At 37.1% G+C, this 24,854-nt stretch overlaps 1 protein-coding gene across 3 annotated transcripts in view; it reads right to left on the minus strand.

Moving 5' to 3' along the window:
* Positions 1–1,080: 1,080 nt before the first annotated feature.
* XRN1 (5'-3' exoribonuclease 1) overlaps positions 1,081–24,854 on the minus strand; it is a gene marked incomplete at both ends in the record, with an annotated part of 137,329 nt that continues 113,555 nt past the window's right edge. The window contains 8 exons of one of the 3 annotated variants that reach the window (XM_084232406.1): positions 1,081–1,386; positions 2,460–2,620; positions 2,980–3,018; positions 18,817–18,919; positions 19,014–19,127; positions 21,719–21,900; positions 23,528–23,684; positions 24,061–24,183. In XM_084232406.1, coding sequence (XP_084088532.1) covers positions 1,081–1,386; positions 2,460–2,620; positions 2,980–3,018; positions 18,817–18,919; positions 19,014–19,127; positions 21,719–21,900; positions 23,528–23,684; positions 24,061–24,183 — 1,185 coding nt within the window. Of the gene's footprint in view, positions 1,387–2,459; positions 2,621–2,979; positions 3,019–18,816; positions 18,920–19,013; positions 19,128–21,718; positions 21,901–23,527; positions 23,688–24,060; positions 24,184–24,335; positions 24,447–24,854 lie in introns of all 3 variants that reach the window. The other 2 variants (XM_084232405.1, XM_084232407.1) reach the window with 2 other exon arrangements.

The raw sequence follows: 24,854 nt of genomic DNA on the forward strand, positions 1-24,854 counted from the left end.
GCAAAGACAAAATGCTAGTCACTGAACAGTTCAGCATAAAACTAAATGTATGAAATAAGAATGAGACAGCTATTTGCCATGTAGCTAATATACATCACAAATTGATGGTGCCTGTATTATAGCACACCTTGGAATTTAAATAATTTAGAATTTCATCAGTCCCATGAAGTACAACACATGGACCAACAGTGGAACTCTCATATATGTTTAAGTCAGCAGGTAAAAAGCTACACAAGAGAACAACACAATTTATTTTAGTTAACAACATGATTAATATTTTATAGTTTATTCTATCAGATAAATTTGAATCATTGTACCCTGTAGATTTTGAAACTTTTATTACAAATTACTAATGCTGGTTCATAAATAATTAAAAAATTGTAATTACTTAAATCTAGATTGCTATTTATAGTTCTAAGCAGTTAAGTAAAATATTGTGATCAGTATTCTAAAATTGCTTTGGTACAAAATTTAGAATAAAGCAAAACTTGCAGCACCACAACAAGTGTGATCATTTCACAGCAGATCTAAAGGAAAAGGAACCTCAAAGATAACAGGATATAAATTAAAATACTTATAAATAAAAGCTATTTTCTTGACAATTTTGTTACATCATTAAAAAGAAATAAAATCCACATTCATTAAATTATACTTGAGTCTCAATTTTCATGCTCCATTTAATTATCCCTCAATGATAGTATTAAAATGTTTATTGCAATATAATGCCTAATTCATAGTTCAGGGTGCATCTAAAGATAGGCCAATGGTTAGATTGGTATATTTTACAATTTTATAGTCCACTAATATTATTTAATATTACTATACTGACATACAGATATGGTTTAATTTAGTCTTTTTTTACAGTTTTATTGAGGTATAATTGATGTAAACCAAACTGTACATATTCAAGATGCACAATTTGATAGCATGAAAAATGTCTGACAACTAAAAAACTAAAAAAATTTTCAATTGAAACACATTCTAAAATAGCACATTCTAATATTTTATGAGACACAAATATGGATTTATAAAAAGGTGGGTGGAAAAGTAAAGAAATTAATTTAATTCCAAGTACCAAATTTATTCAGAAGGTTTAGAAACTCCAAAATTGACAGCCAGTTTTCTTGATTTTCTTCTTGAAGAAGAGCTTGGTGTTGACTTATGGTGAGACACACTATGGCCTTGAGAGGCAGCTTCAACTTGAAAAGAAGGTGCAGGCTGAGTAATTTGTGGAGACTTTAAGGAAGTGGATGAACTCTCCTGTGGAACTGCTTTGGTGACATCAGAAGATGATCCTGGCTCATTCGTCTTAAGTGGCACGGCTTGAGAACTCTGGGCCTCCTTATTCTCCAAGTTCTTTTTGTTTGCAACCCTTTTTTTAGTAACCTTTAAGGAATAAAAAATCATCACGAACAATGTAGGTAAAAGAAGCTAGTGTCAGAAAATACTACGAATTATGCTGTTAAAAATTTGTCAACCACTGCTGACTCGTGAATTCTGTTTCTAATTTCCAAACCAGACTTTAGAAATAAAAGGAATTTAGTTATGAGTAAGATATTTAAAACCTCTCAGAGCTCATATATATATATATATATATATATATATATATATGTATGTATGTATATATGCCTGAGTTTAAATCACTGTGTTACAAAAGGTCATTACCTGAGCCATTTATTTATTTATTTATTTATTTTTACATAGATGAGCTGGGGCGTAGGCCAGAGGTGAGGAAGTGTTGGGAGGGGTTTGAGAGAATTCACCAGAGACAGAGTCGGGAGCAGAACAGGCAGATCTACTGGAAAAACACTGCTGAGGGAAACGGAGAGAAAGGAGAGGTCTGCTGCACGATATGTGGATTAGCTCCCTGGCCAGGGAATCGAACTCACGCTGTAGCGGTGATAGCGCTGAGACTTAACCCCTAGGTCACCAAGGAGGCCACCAGCCATTATAATTACTAGAATACAAATTCAGATAGGAGGATTCAGGTCAGACTGGTCACCACAGGTTATAAAATATCTTCAGTACTTCGGGTCGGCCAGTATTGGGCTTCTAGTTGGCACTAAATAAGCAATTAGTGAATAAACAAATTTTTACAAATTGTCTTTGATGATTAAAATTCTTCTAGGGGGCCTCCCCGGTGGCGCAGCGGTTGAGCGCCAGGTTGCGAAGCTGCCCGCAGCCTCTGCGGCACCGGCTCGATCCCCGGCTGCTCCCCGGCCACCAGAGGAGGGTCCCACATGGTGTGCAGACCTCTCCTGCCGCCCGCTGCTCCCCTCAGCAGTGTACTTCGGTCCTTCTGCCTGCTCTGCTCCCTGCTCTGGCTCTGGTGAATTCTCTCACCCTCCCGCGCTTCTGACTGTACCCAGTGCTTGCATAAATAAATAAACAAATAAATAAATAAATCTTTAAAAAAAAAATTCTTCTAGGAATATAATAATTCTTTTTCTAGGTCTCACCTGTAGCGGTATAAACTGATTGTGCACACCACCTGGCACTGTCCCAGACATGGGCAGGCTCCCAGAATATGAAGTATGATGGAAAGGCTTTGCAGGAACTGGCACTGGTGGTCCCCACGGCATTGAACCAAAGAGATGAGGTGATGAAGGCATTATATTAGCTGTTAAAAACATGGATTTTTTTTTTTCAGTAAAATGGTATCATCAAATCCCTGAAATTTAGGACCACCTTCTGCTACCATTTTTGACTTTTTTCTTTCTGTTTTGACAGAGGGTATACGCTTGACTTATGATTAACCTTATGTACATCACTCAACTTTATAAGCCCCTCCACCCCCCATGAACTATATACAGAAGTCAACTTATCATTATGCTGTCTGTTCTACAAAGGCCAATAGTACTACGTACTGATAAGAAGTTTAGGAATATTTGTAGTAATATTAAAAAAAGAAGGGAGATACGAAACTGTCCTTGGAGGAGAAAAACCTGGGCATAAAGAGAGAAATCTTAAAGATCTCACCTGCCCCCAATGCTAAGTTGCTTCCATAGTGATCCCAGCCTACAAGAAAACCAAACAAGCTCAAGTATTGAAATCTGATCACTTTCATATGACATGTAGACACTTTCTTTTCTCTATTCTAATACTTACAATTCAAAGATTTTTAAAATTTTGACATTTTGTTTCTTACTAAAGTATATTGAACCAGTGGTTTTCAAATCTGATTTATGTATCAACTAGGGAGCTTAAGAAATATAGATACCTGGGCGGGGCCTTAGTCTTAGTAAACCAGAGTTGAAGGTGCCCAGGAATATGTATTGCTAACAAGCTCCACAGGTGATTCTTATGGAGACAGTCAATACCAGTACAGTATTTAGAAACTACTGCATTAAACAATGAAAGTTGAGATACCACCATATTACCACAGAAGAAGATATGTTCTGTGTTCAAACCTTTTCGGAAAGAGAAAAGGCCAGTCATACCTATAAATTAGTATAGAGCCATTAAAATGTAGCAACTTAAATTTTTGGATGAGGAAAGAATAATCATATTTTAGTGCTATGAATCACACAAGCACAAATTCCAGGATGAGAATATAACCTACACATTCTAATTACTTCAAATTAATTTTATATATAAAAATTGGGTTCATTTTCAAAAGGAGTGTCAGTATAATAACAAAGTCCTGGGCTTTGGAATCAGACTTATTTTTTTATTTTATTTTATTTTTTTAAACAATATTTGCTTAACCCCACCCCCTCAGATTGAGTCCCCATATAATTTCCTTCCCCAAGGCACCTGTGCACCATCATTACAAGGCACCTGTGCACCATCATCCCTGTGCTCCTCCCTCCCTCCCTCTAATCCCTCTCCCCCTCCTCCCCTGCAGTATGTCTCTGATTTAGCTTTGTTGTGTTTTGTACTGTTTTTTTTTTTTTTTACACTGATGTCTTATTTGGTTCCCCTATATTCCTGTTATAAGTAAGTGAAACCATCCAATATTTTTCTTTTTCCCTCTGGCTTATTTCACTGAGCATAATTCCTTCCAGCTCCACCCAAGTTGCTGCGAATGGCATGAGTTTATCTTTTTTGATTGCTGAATAATATTCCATTGTGTATATGTACCACATCTCTTTGATCCAGTCATCTACTTTTGGGTTTTGGGTTGTTTCTAGGTTTTACTTATTGTAAATAGTACTGCAATAAACATAGGTGTACAGATGCTCTTTTGAATCATTGTTTTTGTGTCCTTTGGGTAGATCCCTAGGAGTGAAATTGCCGAATCATATTGTAGCTCCATTTTTAGTAGATTGAGGAATCTCCAGACAGCTTTCCACAGTGGTTGGACCATTTTGCACACCCACCAGCAATGTAGGAGAGTTCCTTTTTTTTTTTTTAAAAGATTTAATTTTTATTCATTTATTTATACAAGCACTGGGTACAGTCAGAAGCGTGGGAGGGTGAGAAAATTCACCAGAGCCAGAGCTGGGAGCAGAGCAGCCAGAAGGACCGAAGTACACTGCTGTGGGGAGCAGTGGGCGGGCGGCAGGAGAGGTCTGCGCGCCATGTGGGACCCTCCTCTGGTGTCTGGGGAGCAGCTGGGGATCAAACCGGCACTGCAGATACTGCGTGCATCTTCGCAACCCAGTGCTCAACTGCTGCGCCACCGGGGAGGCCCTTTTTCACCACATCCTCGCCAACATTTGTTGTTGCTTGTTTTTTTGATATGTGCCATTCTTACTGGTGTAAGGTGGTAGGATTGTTTATTTTGTTTTTGTTGAGTCTTGTAAGTTCTTTGTATATCTTTGTGATCAGTCCCTTATTAGTTGAATGGAGTGCAAAGATTTTTTTCCCAGTCAGTGGGGTGTCTCTCTGTTTTGGTTAATGTCTCTTTGGCTGTACAGAAGCTTTTCAGTTTGATGTAATCCCAGGTGTTTATCTTTGCCTTCACTATCACTGCTTTGGGGGATGAGTCTTTAAAGATGTTTCTGAGATGGGCCTCCCCTGGTGGTGCAGGCGGTTGAGCACCATGCTGTGAAGCTGTCTGCAGCTTTGGCAGCGCGGGTTCGATCCCAGCCAGCGGGAGAGGGTCCCACATGGTGCTGCAGACCTCTCCTGCTGAGCCCGCTGCTCTCCTCAGCATTGTATTTTGTCAGTGTATTATGCCAGTTCTATTCCCTGTTCTATCTCTGGTGAGTCCTCTCACACTCCCACACATCTGGCCTGTACCCTGGTTCTTGTATAAATAAAAAAAAAAATCTTTAAAAAAAAATGTTTCTGAGATGTATGTCTTGTAGTGTTTTACCTATATTTTCTTCTATACATTTTATGGTTTCAGGTCTTACGTCCAGTTCTTTTATCCATTTTGAGTTGATTTTTGTGCACGGTGAGAGGTAGTGGTCTAGATTCATTTTTTTGCATGTGGAGGTCCAGTTTTCCTAGCACCATTTATTGAACAAACTGTCCATGTCCCATTGCATATTCTTTGCTCCTTTGTCAAAGATTAGTTGTTCATATAAGTGTGGCTTTATTTCTGGGCTCTCTATTCGGTTCCCTTGGTCTGTGTGTCTGTTTTTGTTCTAATACCAAACTTTTAATTATTATGGCTTTGCAGTATAGCTTGAAGTTTGAAAGTGTGATACCTCCTTTCTCCTTTGTTTTCATCAGCAGGGCTTTGGCTATTCGTGGTTTTTTTTTTTTTTGTGGTTCCATAAGAATTTCATCAGTATTTGTTCTATTTCTTTGAAGAATGTCGTTGAGATTTTTATTGGAATAGCATTGAATCTGTATATTGCTTTTGGGAGGATGGCCATTTTAATAATGTTAATTCTTCCAATCCATGAGCAGGGGATGTCTTTCCATTCTTTGTGTCTTCTATTTCTTTCAACAATGTTTTATAATTTTCTTTGTATAGGTCTTTCATGTCTCTTGTTAGGTTTATTCCCAAGTATTCTATTTTTTTTGTTTCAATTATAAAAGGGATGGTTTTCTTGATTTCTTCTTCTTCAGACTGATTGTGTATAGGAAGGCTACTGATTTTTGCGTGTTGATTTTGTATCCTGCTACTTTACTGAACTGGTTGATTATTTTGAGTAGTTTTTCTGTGGAGTTTTTAAGGTTCTCTATGTATATTATCATATTATCTGCAAATAGTGACAGTTTTACTTCTTCTTTCCCTATTTGGATTCCTTGTATGTCTTTCTCTTGTCTTACTGCCCTGACCAGGACCTCCAGCATTATATTAAAGAGCAGTGGTGAGAGTGGACATCCTTGTCTTAAAGGAAAGGCCTTCAGCTTTTCGCCATTGAGAAGAATGTTGGCGGTGGGTTTGTTGTATATGGCTTTCATCATGTTAAGGTATGTTCCTTCTATCCCAAGAATTTCAAGGGCCTTCATCAAAAATGGATGTTGGACTTTGTCGAATGCTTTCTCAGCATCTATTGATATGATCATATGGTTTTTATTTTTCTTTTTGTTGATGTGTTGGATTACCCTGATTGATTTTCATATGTTGAACCATCCTTGTGCCCCTGGGATGAATCCCACTTGATCATGGTATACTATCCCTTTGATGCCTCACTGGATTGCCAACAGTGGCAAGGATCATTGGATTGCCATGCAATCCTTGCCAACAGTGGCAAGGATTTTGTTGAGAATTTTTGCATCAGTGTTCATTAGGGAGATTGGCCTGGAATTTTCTTTTTTTGTGCTGTCTTTGTTTGATTTTGGTATTACTGTAATGTTGGCTTTGTAGAACATATTTGGTAGTATTCCTTCTTTTTCAATATTTTGAAAGTTTGTGTAGGACAGGCACTAATTCACTGCTGAACGTTTGGTAGAATTAATTTGTGAAGCCATCTGGGCCTGGGCTTTTGTTTTTGGGGAGCTTTGATTATTGCCTCAATTTCACTGCTTGTAATTGGTCTGTTTAGCTGTTCATTTCTTCTTTGTCCAGCTTTAGATGATTATATCATTCTAGGAATTTGTCCATCTTTTCTAGGTTGTTGAACTTGTTTGCATGTAAGTGTTCATAGTAATCTCTGATTACTCTTTTGATTTCTACTGAGTCTGTTGTGATTTCTCCTCTTTCATTTATAATCCTGTTTATATGTGTTTTCTCCCATTTCTTCATTGTGAACCTGGCTAGAGGTTTGTCTATTTTGTTTATTTTTTCAAAGAACCAACTTTTGGTTTCATTGATCTTTTGGATTTTTTTTAAATTTCCATTTCATTTATTTCTGCTTTGATTTTTTATTATTTCCTTTCTTCTACTGGCTTTAGGGTTTTTTTGTTGTTTTTTTTTCTAGCTCTTTGAGATGTGAGATTAGGTTGTTTCTTTGAGTTCTTTCTTTTTTTTTTTTAAAGATTTATTTTTATTTATTTATGCAAGCACTGGGTACAGTCAGAAGCGTGGGAGGGTGAGAAAATTCACCAGAGCCAGAGCTGGGAGCAGAGCAGCCAGAAGGACCGAAGTACACTGCTGTGGGGAGCAGCGGGCGGGCGGCAGGAGAGGTCTGCGCGCCATGTGGGACCCTCCTCTGGTGTCTGGGGAGCAGCTGGGGATCAAACCGGCACTGCAGATACTGCGTGCATCTTCGCAACCCAGTGCTCAACTGCTGCGCCACCGGGGAGGCCCTTTTTCACCACATCCTCGCCAACATTTGTTGTTGCTTGTTTTTTTGATATGTGCCATTCTTACTGGTGTAAGGTGGTAGGATTGTTTATTTTGTTTTTGTTGAGTCTTGTAAGTTCTTTGTATATCTTTGTGATCAGTCCCTTATTAGTTGAATGGAGTGCAAAGATTTTTTTCCCAGTCAGTGGGGTGTCTCTCTGTTTTGGTTAATGTCTCTTTGGCTGTACAGAAGCTTTTCAGTTTGATGTAATCCCAGGTGTTTATCTTTGCCTTCACTATCACTGCTTTGGGGGATGAGTCTTTAAAGATGTTTCTGAGATGGGCCTCCCCTGGTGGTGCAGGCGGTTGAGCACCATGCTGTGAAGCTGTCTGCAGCTTTGGCAGCGCGGGTTCGATCCCAGCCAGCGGGAGAGGGTCCCACATGGTGCTGCAGACCTCTCCTGCTGAGCCCGCTGCTCTCCTCAGCATTGTATTTTGTCAGTGTATTATGCCAGTTCTATTCCCTGTTCTATCTCTGGTGAGTCCTCTCACACTCCCACACATCTGGCCTGTACCCTGGTTCTTGTATAAATAAAAAAAAAAATCTTTAAAAAAAAATGTTTCTGAGATGTATGTCTTGTAGTGTTTTACCTATATTTTCTTCTATACATTTTATGGTTTCAGGTCTTACGTCCAGTTCTTTTATCCATTTTGAGTTGATTTTTGTGCACGGTGAGAGGTAGTGGTCTAGATTCATTTTTTTGCATGTGGAGGTCCAGTTTTCCTAGCACCATTTATTGAACAAACTGTCCATGTCCCATTGCATATTCTTTGCTCCTTTGTCAAAGATTAGTTGTTCATATAAGTGTGGCTTTATTTCTGGGCTCTCTATTCGGTTCCCTTGGTCTGTGTGTCTGTTTTTGTTCTAATACCAAACTTTTAATTATTATGGCTTTGCAGTATAGCTTGAAGTTTGAAAGTGTGATACCTCCTTTCTCCTTTGTTTTCATCAGCAGGGCTTTGGCTATTCGTGGTTTTTTTTTTTTTTGTGGTTCCATAAGAATTTCATCAGTATTTGTTCTATTTCTTTGAAGAATGTCGTTGAGATTTTTATTGGAATAGCATTGAATCTGTATATTGCTTTTGGGAGGATGGCCATTTTAATAATGTTAATTCTTCCAATCCATGAGCAGGGGATGTCTTTCCATTCTTTGTGTCTTCTATTTCTTTCAACAATGTTTTATAATTTTCTTTGTATAGGTCTTTCATGTCTTTTGTTAGGTTTATTCCCAAGTATTCTATTTTTTTTGTTTCAATTATAAAAGGGATGGTTTTCTTGATTTCTTCTTCTTCAGACTGATTGTGTATAGGAAGGCTACTGATTTTTGCGTGTTGATTTTGTATCCTGCTACTTTACTGAACTGGTTGATTATTTTGAGTAGTTTTTCTGTGGAGTTTTTAAGGTTCTCTATGTATATTATCATATTATCTGCAAATAGTGACAGTTTTACTTCTTCTTTCCCTATTTGGATTCCTTGTATGTCTTTCTCTTGTCTTACTGCCCTGACCAGGACCTCCAGCATTATATTAAAGAGCAGTGGTGAGAGTGGACATCCTTGTCTTAAAGGAAAGGCCTTCAGCTTTTCGCCATTGAGAAGAATGTTGGCGGTGGGTTTGTTGTATATGGCTTTCATCATGTTAAGGTATGTTCCTTCTATCCCAAGAATTTCAAGGGCCTTCATCAAAAATGGATGTTGGACTTTGTCGAATGCTTTCTCAGCATCTATTGATATGATCATATGGTTTTTATTTTTCTTTTTGTTGATGTGTTGGATTACCCTGATTGATTTTCATATGTTGAACCATCCTTGTGCCCCTGGGATGAATCCCACTTGATCATGGTATACTATCCCTTTGATGCCTCACTGGATTGCCAACAGTGGCAAGGATCATTGGATTGCCATGCAATCCTTGCCAACAGTGGCAAGGATTTTGTTGAGAATTTTTGCATCAGTGTTCATTAGGGAGATTGGCCTGGAATTTTCTTTTTTTGTGCTGTCTTTGTTTGATTTTGGTATTACTGTAATGTTGGCTTTGTAGAACCTATTTGGTAGTATTCCTTCTTTTTCAATATTTTGAAAGTTTGTGTAGGACAGGCACTAATTCACTGCTGAACGTTTGGTAGAATTAATTTGTGAAGCCATCTGGGCCTGGGCTTTTGTTTTTGGGGAGCTTTGATTATTGCCTCAATTTCACTGCTTGTAATTGGTCTGTTTAGCTGTTCATTTCTTCTTTGTCCAGCTTTAGATGATTATATCATTCTAGGAATTTGTCCATCTTTTCTAGGTTGTTGAACTTGTTTGCATGTAAGTGTTCATAGTAATCTCTGATTACTCTTTTGATTTCTACTGAGTCTGTTGTGATTTCTCCTCTTTCATTTATAATCCTGTTTATATGTGTTTTCTCCCATTTCTTCATTGTGAACCTGGCTAGAGGTTTGTCTATTTTGTTTATTTTTTCAAAGAACCAACTTTTGGTTTCATTGATCTTTTGGATTTTTTTTAAATTTCCATTTCATTTATTTCTGCTTTGATTTTTTATTATTTCCTTTCTTCTACTGGCTTTAGGGTTTTTTTGTTGTTTTTTTTTCTAGCTCTTTGAGATGTGAGATTAGGTTGTTTCTTTGAGTTCTTTCTTTTTTTTTTTTAAAGATTTATTTTTATTTATTTATGCAAGCACTGGGTACAGTCAGAAGCGTGGGAGGGTGAGAAAATTCACCAGAGCCAGAGCTGGGAGCAGAGCAGCCAGAAGGACCGAAGTACACTGCTGTGGGGAGCAGCGGGCGGGCGGCAGGAGAGGTCTGCGCGCCATGTGGGACCCTCCTCTGGTGTCTGGGGAGCAGCTGGGGATCAAACCGGCACTGCAGATACTGCGTGCATCTTCGCAACCCAGTGCTCAACTGCTGCGCCACCGGGGAGGCCCTTTTTCACCACATCCTCGCCAACATTTGTTGTTGCTTGTTTTTTTGATATGTGCCATTCTTACTGGTGTAAGGTGGTAGGATTGTTTATTTTGTTTTTGTTGAGTCTTGTAAGTTCTTTGTATATCTTTGTGATCAGTCCCTTATTAGTTGAATGGAGTGCAAAGATTTTTTTCCCAGTCAGTGGGGTGTCTCTCTGTTTTGGTTAATGTCTCTTTGGCTGTACAGAAGCTTTTCAGTTTGATGTAATCCCAGGTGTTTATCTTTGCCTTCACTATCACTGCTTTGGGGGATGAGTCTTTAAAGATGTTTCTGAGATGGGCCTCCCCTGGTGGTGCAGGCGGTTGAGCACCATGCTGTGAAGCTGTCTGCAGCTTTGGCAGCGCGGGTTCGATCCCAGCCAGCGGGAGAGGGTCCCACATGGTGCTGCAGACCTCTCCTGCTGAGCCCGCTGCTCTCCTCAGCATTGTATTTTGTCAGTGTATTATGCCAGTTCTATTCCCTGTTCTATCTCTGGTGAGTCCTCTCACACTCCCACACATCTGGCCTGTACCCTGGTTCTTGTATAAATAAAAAAAAAAATCTTTAAAAAAAAATGTTTCTGAGATGTATGTCTTGTAGTGTTTTACCTATATTTTCTTCTATACATTTTATGGTTTCAGGTCTTACGTCCAGTTCTTTTATCCATTTTGAGTTGATTTTTGTGCACGGTGAGAGGTAGTGGTCTAGATTCATTTTTTTGCATGTGGAGGTCCAGTTTTCCTAGCACCATTTATTGAACAAACTGTCCATGTCCCATTGCATATTCTTTGCTCCTTTGTCAAAGATTAGTTGTTCATATAAGTGTGGCTTTATTTCTGGGCTCTCTATTCGGTTCCCTTGGTCTGTGTGTCTGTTTTTGTTCTAATACCAAACTTTTAATTATTATGGCTTTGCAGTATAGCTTGAAGTTTGAAAGTGTGATACCTCCTTTCTCCTTTGTTTTCATCAGCAGGGCTTTGGCTATTCGTGGTTTTTTTTTTTTTTGTGGTTCCATAAGAATTTCATCAGTATTTGTTCTATTTCTTTGAAGAATGTCGTTGAGATTTTTATTGGAATAGCATTGAATCTGTATATTGCTTTTGGGAGGATGGCCATTTTAATAATGTTAATTCTTCCAATCCATGAGCAGGGGATGTCTTTCCATTCTTTGTGTCTTCTATTTCTTTCAACAATGTTTTATAATTTTCTTTGTATAGGTCTTTCATGTCTTTTGTTAGGTTTATTCCCAAGTATTCTATTTTTTTTGTTTCAATTATAAAAGGGATGGTTTTCTTGATTTCTTCTTCTTCAGACTGATTGTGTATAGGAAGGCTACTGATTTTTGCGTGTTGATTTTGTATCCTGCTACTTTACTGAACTGGTTGATTATTTTGAGTAGTTTTTCTGTGGAGTTTTTAAGGTTCTCTATGTATATTATCATATTATCTGCAAATAGTGACAGTTTTACTTCTTCTTTCCCTATTTGGATTCCTTGTATGTCTTTCTCTTGTCTTACTGCCCTGACCAGGACCTCCAGCATTATATTAAAGAGCAGTGGTGAGAGTGGACATCCTTGTCTTAAAGGAAAGGCCTTCAGCTTTTCGCCATTGAGAAGAATGTTGGCGGTGGGTTTGTTGTATATGGCTTTCATCATGTTAAGGTATGTTCCTTCTATCCCAAGAATTTCAAGGGCCTTCATCAAAAATGGATGTTGGACTTTGTCGAATGCTTTCTCAGCATCTATTGATATGATCATATGGTTTTTATTTTTCTTTTTGTTGATGTGTTGGATTACCCTGATTGATTTTCATATGTTGAACCATCCTTGTGCCCCTGGGATGAATCCCACTTGATCATGGTATACTATCCCTTTGATGCCTCACTGGATTGCCAACAGTGGCAAGGATCATTGGATTGCCATGCAATCCTTGCCAACAGTGGCAAGGATTTTGTTGAGAATTTTTGCATCAGTGTTCATTAGGGAGATTGGCCTGGAATTTTCTTTTTTTGTGCTGTCTTTGTTTGATTTTGGTATTACTGTAATGTTGGCTTTGTAGAACATATTTGGTAGTATTCCTTCTTTTTCAATATTTTGAAAGTTTGTGTAGGACAGGCACTAATTCACTGCTGAACGTTTGGTAGAATTAATTTGTGAAGCCATCTGGGCCTGGGCTTTTGTTTTTGGGGAGCTTTGATTATTGCCTCAATTTCACTGCTTGTAATTGGTCTGTTTAGCTGTTCATTTCTTCTTTGTCCAGCTTTAGATGATTATATCATTCTAGGAATTTGTCCATCTTTTCTAGGTTGTTGAACTTGTTTGCATGTAAGTGTTCATAGTAATCTCTGATTACTCTTTTGATTTCTACTGAGTCTGTTGTGATTTCTCCTCTTTCATTTATAATCCTGTTTATATGTGTTTTCTCCCATTTCTTCATTGTGAACCTGGCTAGAGGTTTGTCTATTTTGTTTATTTTTTCAAAGAACCAACTTTTGGTTTCATTGATCTTTTGGATTTTTTTTAAATTTCCATTTCATTTATTTCTGCTTTGATTTTTTATTATTTCCTTTCTTCTACTGGCTTTAGGGTTTTTTTGTTGTTTTTTTTTCTAGCTCTTTGAGATGTGAGATTAGGTTGTTTCTTTGAGTTCTTTCTTTTTTTTTTTTAAAGATTTATTTTTATTTATTTATGCAAGCACTGGGTACAGTCAGAAGCGCGGGAGGGTGAGAGAATTCGCCAGAGCCAGAGCGGGGAGCAGAGCAGGCAGAAGGACCAAAGTGCGCTGCTGAGGGGAGCAGCGGGCGGCAGGAGAGGTCTGCGTGCCATGTGGGACCCTCCTCCGGTGGCTGGGGAGCAGTCGGGGATTGAACCGGCGCTGCAGAGGCTGCGGGCAGCTTCGCAACCCAGCGCTCAACCGTTGCGCCACCAGGGAGGCCCTCTTTGAGTTCTTTCTTGTTTGTTGATGTGAGCCTATATTGCTATGTATTTTCCTCTTATTACTGCTTTTGCTGCATCCCATACATTCTGGAAAGTGGTATCCTCCTCGTCTTTCAACTCAAAGTATTTCTTAATTTCTTCTTTGATTTCCTCATTAGTCGAGTGGTCTTCCAGTAGTATGGATTTCAATCTCCATGAAGTGGGAGGGTTCCTTGTTTTCTTTTCATGATTTATTTCTAGCTTGATGCCTTTATGATTGGAGAAGATAGTTGGAATGATTTTGAACTTCCACGTATCTGTTGATGTTTGTCTTGTGGTCCAGTATGTGATCGGTTCTGGAGAATGATCCATGCGCAATTGAGAAAAATGTGTACCCGGATTTTTTGGGTGTAGTGTCTGATAGATGTCTGTTAAGCCCATGAGTTCTATGTCTTTGTTTAGGGCTTTAGTGTCTTTGTTTATTTTTGGTCTCATTGATCTGTCCATTGGTGAGAGTGGGGTGTTGAAGTCTCCCACTATATGTGTATTTTCTTTAATGTCTGTTTTCAGAGTTGATAATAATTGTCTAATATATTTTGGTGCCCCTTCCTTTGGTGAGTATATGTTGATGAGTGTTATATCTTCCTGATCTATTGTCCCTTGATCATAATGTAGTGTCCATCTATGTCTCTTTTTACCTTTTTTAATTTGAAGTCTATTTCATCTGATATAAGTATGGCTGTTCCTGCCTTCTTTTTTGGCCTATTTGCTTTTAGGATGGTTTTCCAACCTTTTACTTTCAGTCTATGTTTATCTTTTGTGATTAAATGTGTTTCCTGGAGACAGCAGAAGGTTGGATTTTGCTTTTTTAATCCAGCCTGCTACTCTGTGTCTTTTTGTTGATGTCTATTTGTTGTCTTTTGTTTGGTATCTGTATTTGCCATTTTTTTTTCTTTTTGTGATTTTATTCCTTGCTTTATTCTGTTCTTCTTGTTCATTCCTCTGTTGGTTTTGGCTTTAGGACTTCTTGTAGAATTTTTTGAAGTGGGGGTTTAGTTGTAATGAATTTCTGGAGTTTCTGTTTATCTGAGAAGGTCGATATTTTTTCTTCGTAGAGGAAGGAGAGCTTTGCAGGGTAAAGTATTCTTGGTTGGCATTTGCTGTGTTGAAGTTTGCTGAATATGTTACTCCATTCTCTTCTTGCCTGTAATGTTTCTTCAAAGAAGTCTGAAGTTAACCTGATTGGTTTTCCCTTGTAACTTATCTGTTTCTTCCCCCTTGCCAGTTTCATTATTTTTTCCTTGTCTTTACTGTTACGTGTCTTGCTGTAGTTTTCTTTTCATTGTGGTAATTGGGAGTTCTTCTCGCTTTTTGTATGTCTATATTCATCTCCTTTTTCATGCTTGGGAAGTTTTCTTCAATTATCTCCTTGAATAATTTCTCAGTTCCTTTGTCTCTCTCCTCACCTTCTGGAATGCCTATAACTCTTACATTTCCTCTCTTCGTGGAGTCTGATAATTTTCAAAGAGTATTCTCATACTTCTTCATTTGCACTTCTCTCTCCTTTTCTCTTTTGGCTCTTTTTATTTCTGTATCTTCAATAGTACTGATCCGTTCTTCCATTTCATCGATTCTGTTTTCATTGCTTTTACCAAAGTTCTTATCTCCTCTAGTAATCTTTTAATCTCCTGAGTTTCTTTTCTTTCCTTTCTTAAGGTCTCAATTTCATTCTTCAGTTCAGTGATTATTTGTCTCAAATCATTTTTTCCTTTTTGTTTTCTTTCTGCCTTTTTTAAAAAAGATTTATTTATTTGCATACAAGAACCAGGGTACAGGCCAGATATGCAAGAGGGTGAGAGGATTCACCAGAGACAGTGTGTGGAACAGAACAGGCAGACTGACAAAACACATTGCTGAGGGGAGCAGTGGGCCGAACAGGAGAGGTCTGCTGTGTCATGTGGGATTCTTGCCAGCTGGCCGGGATTGAACCCGTGCTGCAGAGGCTGCGGACAGCTTCACAGTGCTGTGCTCAACAGCCTGCGCCACCAGGGGAGGCCCTTCTTACTGCTTTTTAATCATGATGATCATTAATTCTCTATCTGATAGGCCGAGAAGTTCTTCCATGTCATTGTTGAGCTCTGATGACTGTATTTCTTTTTGTGGTGTGTTTTTCTCCTGCAGGCTTGCTTGGTTATTTATATTTTTTCTTCTTCCTGTTGTTTGCGTTCCAATTAGTTCTATGCGTTGGGACGTTGTGCCACTGGTGTTGGTGGTCATCTCTTTGGAGTGCTCCTTTAGAGATGTGGGAAACTGTTTACCAGCCTTAGACCAGCACTGGTAGGCCAAAACTCCACCAGAGTGTTGATGCTGTGTTGCTGGGCACTGTCCCTTACAATTCCCTCCCTCTGTATTGACTCAGTTCCAACAGGGAATGAGCTAGTTGGTGATTTTGTTCTGGTCATGAGGTGGCGCCAGAGATCAGTACTTGCTGACCTGTGCTTTTTCCCAGTGGTTCTCGGTTGGCCTTGGGCTATTTGTAGATCTCTGTGGAGTCCTTGTTTTCCTCTAATGGCACCCGGAGCCGTTCACTCACCTCCACTGTGATTCCTGCAAGGCTTTCCACAGTTCCCGTTTATGGGGTGTGTGCCTGAAATATTTCCTTTCTACTCAGTGTCCCACTTGATCTGTAGTTTGTTCTTGTTGGTTGTTTTTTTTTTTTTTTCCTCCTTTCTGTTAGTCGGAGTGCCGACTTTGTGGGTGGGGGAGGGTAGCAGGGTTCTGAGCTTTCCTCTCTTCTTGTCCTCTTTTATGGCAATTTTCCTCTTCAGGCAGTTTGCCAGAGTTGCCCTTTTATCCTCCGTGTCCCAGTTCTCCCAGGGACCTGCCACTTTTCCTCCCTATTAACTTTTTTTTTTTAATGGGAGGACTTACAGCATTTCCCTGCTGCCATGTTGATCCCAACCCAGATTTAATTTTGAATGACAGTTCTGCTACTTAGAAACTTATGACCTAGATAATTACATTTTTTTCAATTACCCTCACTACTTGCCCTGTCCTCCCAATGTAAGTACACTACGATATTTTTTTAAATATATAAGCAGTGTTTATGGTTTGAGATCGGATGCATACCATGACTACAAAGCCAAGTAGGGGACTCTTATTTTCTTGTAAAACTTTTTCTTCTCTTTTCAAAGTTCCCTAGTCTTCTACATACCTATCCTTAATGTTTTTCCAAATGCTACCCACATAACAGGTAATTATCTTACTTTCTAAGACCTCCCTTTGTGCTTCCAATAGGGACTCGTTGCTTTCAATACCTGTAACATTCTGAGACTTCCATTCATTACTTAAGCATACTAGTCTTCTTTGGTTTAGTCTCATGGCTTTTTTTTTTTTTTTCCTTTTTAAAACTACTATTTTGTTTTGCTGGAGCAAATATTACAGTAGCTTCTTAAGAAAGGGGGCATAAGAAGTAAATGTGCATGTCTGAAAATGTCTTTATTCTACCTTAGCACTAGATTCAGTATGGCTATTCAGAGAAATCTAAGATGAAACTAATCCTGCCTCAGGATTTAGAGGTATCAGTGCTCAATAGCTTTCAAGCATCTAGCCTCTGCATACCATGCTGATTCTTGATCTTTTATATGTATTTCCCTTTCTTCTTTAACCTCTAGGATCATCTCTATCACTTACATTCTAAATTTCAAGGCCACCTGTGTCTCTCTTCATTCTTTGTGCTACATATTTGGTGGTGATTTCAGACTAGAAGTACATGTCCTTTAGGACGAGGAAATGTTCACCTCTGATTTCTTTAACACTTTCCTCATTTCCATTATCTCTGGTCTCTTTTTCTAGAACACCAACTGGATGAATGTTGTGTCTATGCACTGTTTCTCTAAATTTCCCCTCTTGTTTATTTTCCACATTTTTTTATTCAGTTTTTCCTCAGATTTTTTTTTGGGCTATGCTAGGTCTTTCCCTATACAATTTTAAAAGTTTGACTTAATTTTTGTTCTCCAGTGATTTTTTTTCATATGTTCTTATTCTATTTTTTTGGTTGCAATACTATTTTATTTCACAAAGAATATTAACTGTAACTGTGTTTGAAGTCCCCTTATTTCCCACATTATCTTTGTTTCCAGGTTCCTTACATTTCTCTTTGTTCTGAATCTCTTGGTAATTGTGGGGTACATTGTGTTCATCAGCTCATTTGTATCCTTTTCTACAGATACCTCAATTTGTACTTTATATCTGTTCTGCTAAATTGGTTACTAATTTTTCAATTGCTTTTCTTACCACAAACTCTTTCAACTCTCTAATTTACTGATATTTCTTCTCTCATCATTGTCCTTTTAAAATCATTTACTATTCAAATTTATTATAGTTTAGGCAAAGAGAAGAAATAACTTGTTTAATCAGCAATCTTAACCTTTTTAATATTTATTGTGAGGACTAGATATGTAGAGCTTGTGGAGTAATACCTGGCATATAGCACACTCAGAACCTTCTAAACTTGAAATACATTACTGTTTTAAAAAGGATAATAATGAGGATATTAAGAAGAGAGTAGCTATTAGGAAAAAGGAATAGAAGGGAAGTGATAAAATGTTTAATGAACTTAAGACTTAGAATAATAAATTACAAAATGTTAGTCTCAAAGAGACCCTGGATATAGTCTATTATAAATGAGAAAATGGAGTCCCAAGGAAATTACATGATTTTTAATCAAAATTAGTCAATAAAAGAGCCTGACCAAAAGAAAGTCTTGTTCCACAGTGGCCTTTCCATTCCCCCAGCACATTAAGAAGTCATCAACTGGTTACAGGAAGCAGTTACTTGCTTGATAACCCAGGTACTATGTTTGAAAGAGGAGGTCAATTTTAAGGGAATATAAGAAACACATAGTAAGCTCTATAAACACTTCATCATCAAGGGCAATTTCTTTCACAACTATAGCTTCAGAACCATATCTGCTTTTTGTTCTCTTCACCGGTCTCTCAACCCCCATCCTCCCCCAAAATGTGTATTTCAGGTCTATCAAACCCAAATTCATTTGCTGGTAGATGCTGGGGGAATAAAGGACTACCCAGAACAAAGAACCATCCTACTCTAGCTACACTAGAGACTTTAGGAGGGAATGACATTTTCTAGAAGAATGTGCAAGTTCTGGTTTCAGGTTTACTACTCATAATTCCTTCTTATATTCTTACATATCTAGATAATTTTTTTCTACTCAAAATGATGCCTCTTTAAAGAACTTTCTAAAAATAACTGAACACAAATATATACATAATATATATAAATAAATAAATAAAAAACACAGTATCTTACCCGTAGGTTGGGGAAAAACTGGAGGAATTGTTCCAGGAGGTACAGTAGGAGGATAATTTGGAAATATTGGTGGAGGCAAAGGGAAATTCACTCCAAAGGATCCCTATGGAGACATTGAAAAGTTATAACATAATGCAACAAAAACATCTATAGAGATTAATTAAGAATTTAATAAGGAAGTGATGGACATTTCTTACCAATTGTTGTAAAGCAAAAAGTGCAGCTTTTTCCTTGGCTTCATTTTCAGAATGGCATTGTGGTCCATGTACCAGTAAACCATTAGATAATTTCACCTGGCAAACTGTCATTGTCTGGAAAAGAGACTATCTATGAAGCTAGATATTTAGAAAATGCACCTAATCCCCCCAAATCATAATCTAAATAGAATAATTTCAATAATCATAGCAATAATTTCAATAATAAATCAAGAATTTAAAGGACTATCAATTAGAGTTTGAGTTACCATTGCAAAAACTTTTAGAATCATTGACTTTTCTTTCAATGTTTATAAAATGGTCTGAAAGTTAGCTTAGGGGGTCAAGCATTCTAATGATGCAGATTAAAGCTAGCCAAACTTTTTTCTTTATATTAAGGGTTAGGAAACTAGGTCTGCCACCTGCTTTTTTAAGTAAAGTTTTATTGAGGTATAGCCAAGCTCATTTTATTATGTATTATATAGCTGTCTTCATACTATTACAGTGGAGTTGAATAGCTTTGACAGAGACCAACTGGCCCATAAAACCTAAAATATTTAGTATCTCATTCTTTGCAGAAAAAAACAAGTTACTAAAACCCAAAAGATTTAGAAGCTCTGGCAGATTTTATATTCACATTTAAATTATAACTTTACAATACACTTCTTTTTTCTTTTATAAAAAGATTTTTAAAAAATCCTATTTTTCCAAAAGGTGGCCAGTTTTTATGTAATATTATTAGTTTATTTCTGCTTTCCATTTTGGGCAAGAATAGATAGAAAATCTGGAAAAAGAGGATAAAACGACCTTTTTTGTTGAAGCTAGTAGGTTCTCAAGGTAGTCTCAGGACAACAGAAGTCCCCGAGGCCCTTTCCAGGGATCCCTGAGTCACAATTTTTTTTCATAATGTTAAGATACTATTTGGGCTTTTCATTCTCATTTTCTCACAAGTATACAAAAGACAGTAAGTCTATGATACAGTTTCAGATTCTACACTGCAATCAGCTTTAAGAAACACAATGTTTTGGGCCTCCCCGGTGGCGCAGCGGTTGAGCGCTGGGTTGCGAAGCTGCCTGCAGCCTCTACAGCACCGGTTCGATCCCCGGCTGCTCCCCGGCCACCGGAGGAGGGTCCCACGTGGCGCACAGACCTCTCCTGCCGCCCGCTGCTCCCCTCAGCAGTGTACTTCGGTCCTTCTGCCTGCTCTGCTCCCCGCTCTGGCTCTGGTGAGTTCTCTCACCCTCCCGCACTTCTGACTGTACCCAGTGCTTGTATGTATGTATGTATCAATCAATAAATAAATAAATCTTAAAAAAAAAAAGAAACACAATGTTTTAACGTAGTATCAAAGAAAATCCACAAATATCTGAAAAGGCTATTAATACTCTTTTTTAAGCTAGCTATTTGTGTGAAGTTAGGTTTTCTTTGTATATTTCACCCCCAAAAATTACCATAAGGAAATAGGACAATTTAGCTTTTTCTATTAAATTGGAGATGAAACAGATTTTTAAAGTGTTGAGCAGTATCATTCTTCTCACTGACTTTTTTTGAAAAGTTACTATTTTTTTTTAAAGATTTATTTATTTATGCATACAAGAAATGGGGTATAGGTCAGAGGTGCAGGGAGTGAGAGGATTCACCAGAGACAGAGTGGGGAGCTGAACAAGCAGATCTACTGAAATACACTGCTGAGGGGAGTAGCGGGTGAGAGAGGAGAGGTCTGTTGCGCCATGTAGGTTGGCTCCCTGTCTGGGAATCGAATTCATGTTGCAGTGGCTGGCAATAGCTTAATAGCGCTGTGTCTTTAACCTCTGTGCCACCAGGGAGGCCCTCTGAAAAGCTATTTTTAATAAACAATAAATATTAAAATTTTTTCAGCCTTAATTTCTGATATGGTAAATATGGATCTAAAACAAGTAAACAAAAGTTGTTTGGGAAAGAATCAAAGCCCATAGATCTGAAGCATCCAGGAAGAGAAGGGAGGGGAGAAAGTGGGGAAGGGGCGAGGACACAGTGGACTAAGGTGGAGGACTCTGTGTGCTTTGGTGATAGGAGAACTATGGTGACCACTCCTGAGGATGGAAATCTTATACTGTGAAAAAAATCAACAAGAATGTAAAGTAATGGTACTTTATTAAGAACTCTTTATATATTAATAACAAGATTGTTTGGCAAAGGGGCAGAAAAAGATAAAAGTCACAAGCTGACCAACTAGGAGGGAAGCAGAAGGGGCCAAGGAGGAGAGGGAAGAGCACAAGGGAGAGTGGTGATGGATCACGGGTGCTTTTGTGGTGGGAGAATTATGGGACTATACCTGAGGGAGGAAATCAAATATTGTCCAAAAATTAACATCAATGTAAGAAAAAAAGTACTTCATCTAAAAACAAAACGAAAAATAAAAAATGTTTGGGGTCTTCAAAAAAAAGGAGGAAGGAGTTTCTGAGACCAAAATGTCTGTCAATTGCTATTGTAGATCAAATTTCCTAGCTCTAGCTGTCTACAAAACTTCACCAGACTATCTGTTGCCTAGGTTCTTCTTTTGAGGGCTCTGATTATGGAACATCCAGAGAGAGAAGTATAAGCCTATACTGCTCATTTAAAAAAAAAAAATCAGCTCCATTATATTATTTCCAGACAAACATTTTCAGTTAATTCATTTAAGCTCAGTGTTAAATAACTTATGTAAATGGAACAATAGTATACCATACCTGTGCTGTTCTAAGAAAGGAGAAATCTGGTTGCAGCATTCCAACAAGGGAACAAATTCGAGAAAGTTCAGTTACTGGTGTGGACATAGGAGGGATCTGGTTGGGAGCAGGCCAACACGTGTTGTCCATAGACTGAACATTATGGTACTCATTAGCACTATGAGGCTTGTTCATATAAGATGCTACCAAAAAGAGAAAAAGGACATACCTTTTTAAATGATATCTCAAACTATACAATTATTGCAGGATTGCACAGGATAGCAAGGAAGAAATTATTAAAAGGCAAAAAAAAAAAAAAAAAATCCACGAAGTAAATAACTTAGTATTGCTTACAGTTACTAAGAATTCAAAATTTATGATGATTATAATTGGTTAATGATACATGATTAAGATATATATTTTAAGTATTATAAGTAGCTTACTGTCAAAAATTAACAACTCGAGAGATTAATGACTCTATAGTTATGTTATAGACCAAATCTGAACCACTCAAATTTTGAGAGGCTTTTTGAGCTGATTTACAATTAATTCTTAAGTTTTGAAGCTTTGGCTTCAATCTTCTCCAAATTCCATCTTACATTCTAAGACACTTGGATGAGTGTTTTCATTGTTCTGAAATGATGCTTTAAAAGGTTTTTCTGAAATTAAGTCTTTTAAGTGTTTTTATATTGTAGATTAAAACATTCTGAAAGTGTATATGCTTTATGATTAACAAACTCACTAATAGAATAGGAACATTCTTGAGGTGAAGAATGAACTTAAACCTTACTGATACAGATTCAAAGAAGATTTATGCAGCTTGCCCAAAGCCATAGAGATTATTAGCTCTATAATATGTACTGCATTTTGAGTTCTGACTCTAAAGTATAAGAGCTTTTTCATTACACTGAAATAAAGTTACTTGTTTTTGACAGTGGGACATCTTACCCAATTTTATTTTAAAATATTATTTTGTTTTATTTCAAGAGCATATCTGTCACTATGACAGTTTCCTAATAACTATTGCAATTTTAAGATAATTATCCCAATATTCACTGGTGTATAGAAGTAGGCTCTGATTTTGTTTCAGATTTTGATCCTTAATAAATTTGTATCTGCCTATTTCAAAACATTTTTTATCTCTTGAGAAACTTTTATTTCCACTTACTTTTGTATTAATCATTCTTCCTAATAGGCTTTTGCAGATAATTATAAGGACAAAACACTACAGCAAAAAGACAGAGAGGGTAGGGATAATGATTTATATTTGAAATTAAGCTATGTGCCAGATGTTAAATTATGCTATAGGTTTCACAGATTAAGGTAAGTACCCAGTGTCCACTTCCATTAATTATTTTTAATTGGTTTTATAATTTCTATTTATATGATTGTTCAGTTTAACAGTAATTTTATTATCACTTATTGGTACATACAGTGTACCAGATATAGTACAAACTGCTTTATACAAGCCATATTTATTACAACAGTCATTTGAAAAGTTATGTTATTTAGTAAACAAGAAAAACAGAATTTTAGGAAAGTTAAGTAATGTGCCTAAGTTACATAATCATTTTTGAATTACTGAGGGAAAAAACCCAGAATATGAAAATGTTTCTAAGTTTGGAATCTATACAATGAGTATCTATAATAGTATAATTTAGGTATTCATTAGAATACATTAAAGGACTATAAATCTATTGTGTACATAGTTATATTATGATATGAAATGACATGTATACAAATTTTACATTTATTTGTTAATTACACTTTTAAAAATAAAAGTTTAATCTTTAAAAAGTGCATAGTTCAAAAAGTGCTTAGTTTACTTACTTAATTTCTTGTTTTGTTTAGGCTGGGAGGAAGGGCAATATTCATCTCTTCTAGTAGAGCAACTAGGGACTTCATTACCAAACTGTTTCATTTCATTCTTATGGTCCACAGTATCAGGGCTGTCAATTTTTAGAATTTCTTTAAGCATTCGCGTTCCCTTCTGTTTTGAAAAAGATTGGTACAGAGATGGTGGGGGCAGGAGCAGAAAAGTTAACATTAATTGGAGAGCTTATTGATACCTCTTTTACTGAGCTCAACTGTTAAAAATTAGGATGACAACTACATTCAAATAGAGAGTAAGGAAAACCAATAACTTGACTTTTGATCAAACTACCTAGCAGAAAGGTTTGAAAAGCAAGGGAGCAAAAGTCTGAAAAGATGGCTAAACTGCCTAGGAAGTCTGATTTTCCTCACAGCATAACAATAATGATGCAACACATCAGTTCACAATAGGGGAAAGTGTTTTAATGGTTGCATGGGGTATATCTTCATGGCCAACAATTATACTACAAAAGTTGATATAAAATACAAACCATAGCAAATGACTGTGGTGACAAATGTTCTTCACTTGGAGACTCTTCATGATGAGATGATGGTACTTCATTTTCTTTGGAAATATTCAAAGATGCTAAAAAGTTCTCAATTCCAGGTTTAGGCTAAAAGAATAAGTATTTTGTGCATGAAGATAAAGTAAAGAATACAGAGGAAGCTGGGAGTTTTATGTACAAAAATAATCATTTAATTTTTACCCAATCATCTTCTCAGGTGCTAAATTTGGGAAGAGAAACTGGAATGAATGGTCTTTTACCTTATCATTAGTGCCTGGATAACCAGTCACAACCTTTTGGTTTTCTGAGGCTTCAGCATTTTCGTTTCTCTTCAGCAGCTTAATATTACATTTGGCAGACCCTCCAAATGTCTATAAAAGAGCAAATAAAACTTAAAAGAGCAAATAAAACTACTTAATAGTGTTCTAAATAAATAACTGAAAACTTTATTTCCCCTTTTAAATCATAAGGAAAAAAGGAGGCCTATAAACCTGGATGAGGAAAAAAATTATTTATCTTCATTAACATCTAAGTAAGATTCAGCATTCCTTCAATTATGAATGCAGGCAATAAACCATAAGAACTGTACTTCTATTTCAATATAACTGTTTGCCCCCAAATCTTATGTATTTTACTTTAGAATTAAAAATATTCTGAGGAAGAGTCCAGAGGCTTCACCAAAATAGCACAAAAGTTTATGAATTCTTTCTTTAGAAGCAAGGAAATTGTAGCACAGGAGTTTCAGAAGGAGAGGGCCTTAAAAGTCATTTAATTCAACC

Source organism: Talpa europaea (assembly GCF_964194135.1).
Source record: "Talpa europaea genome assembly, chromosome: 4".
NCBI classification, from domain to species: Eukaryota; Metazoa; Chordata; class Mammalia; order Eulipotyphla; family Talpidae; genus Talpa; species Talpa europaea.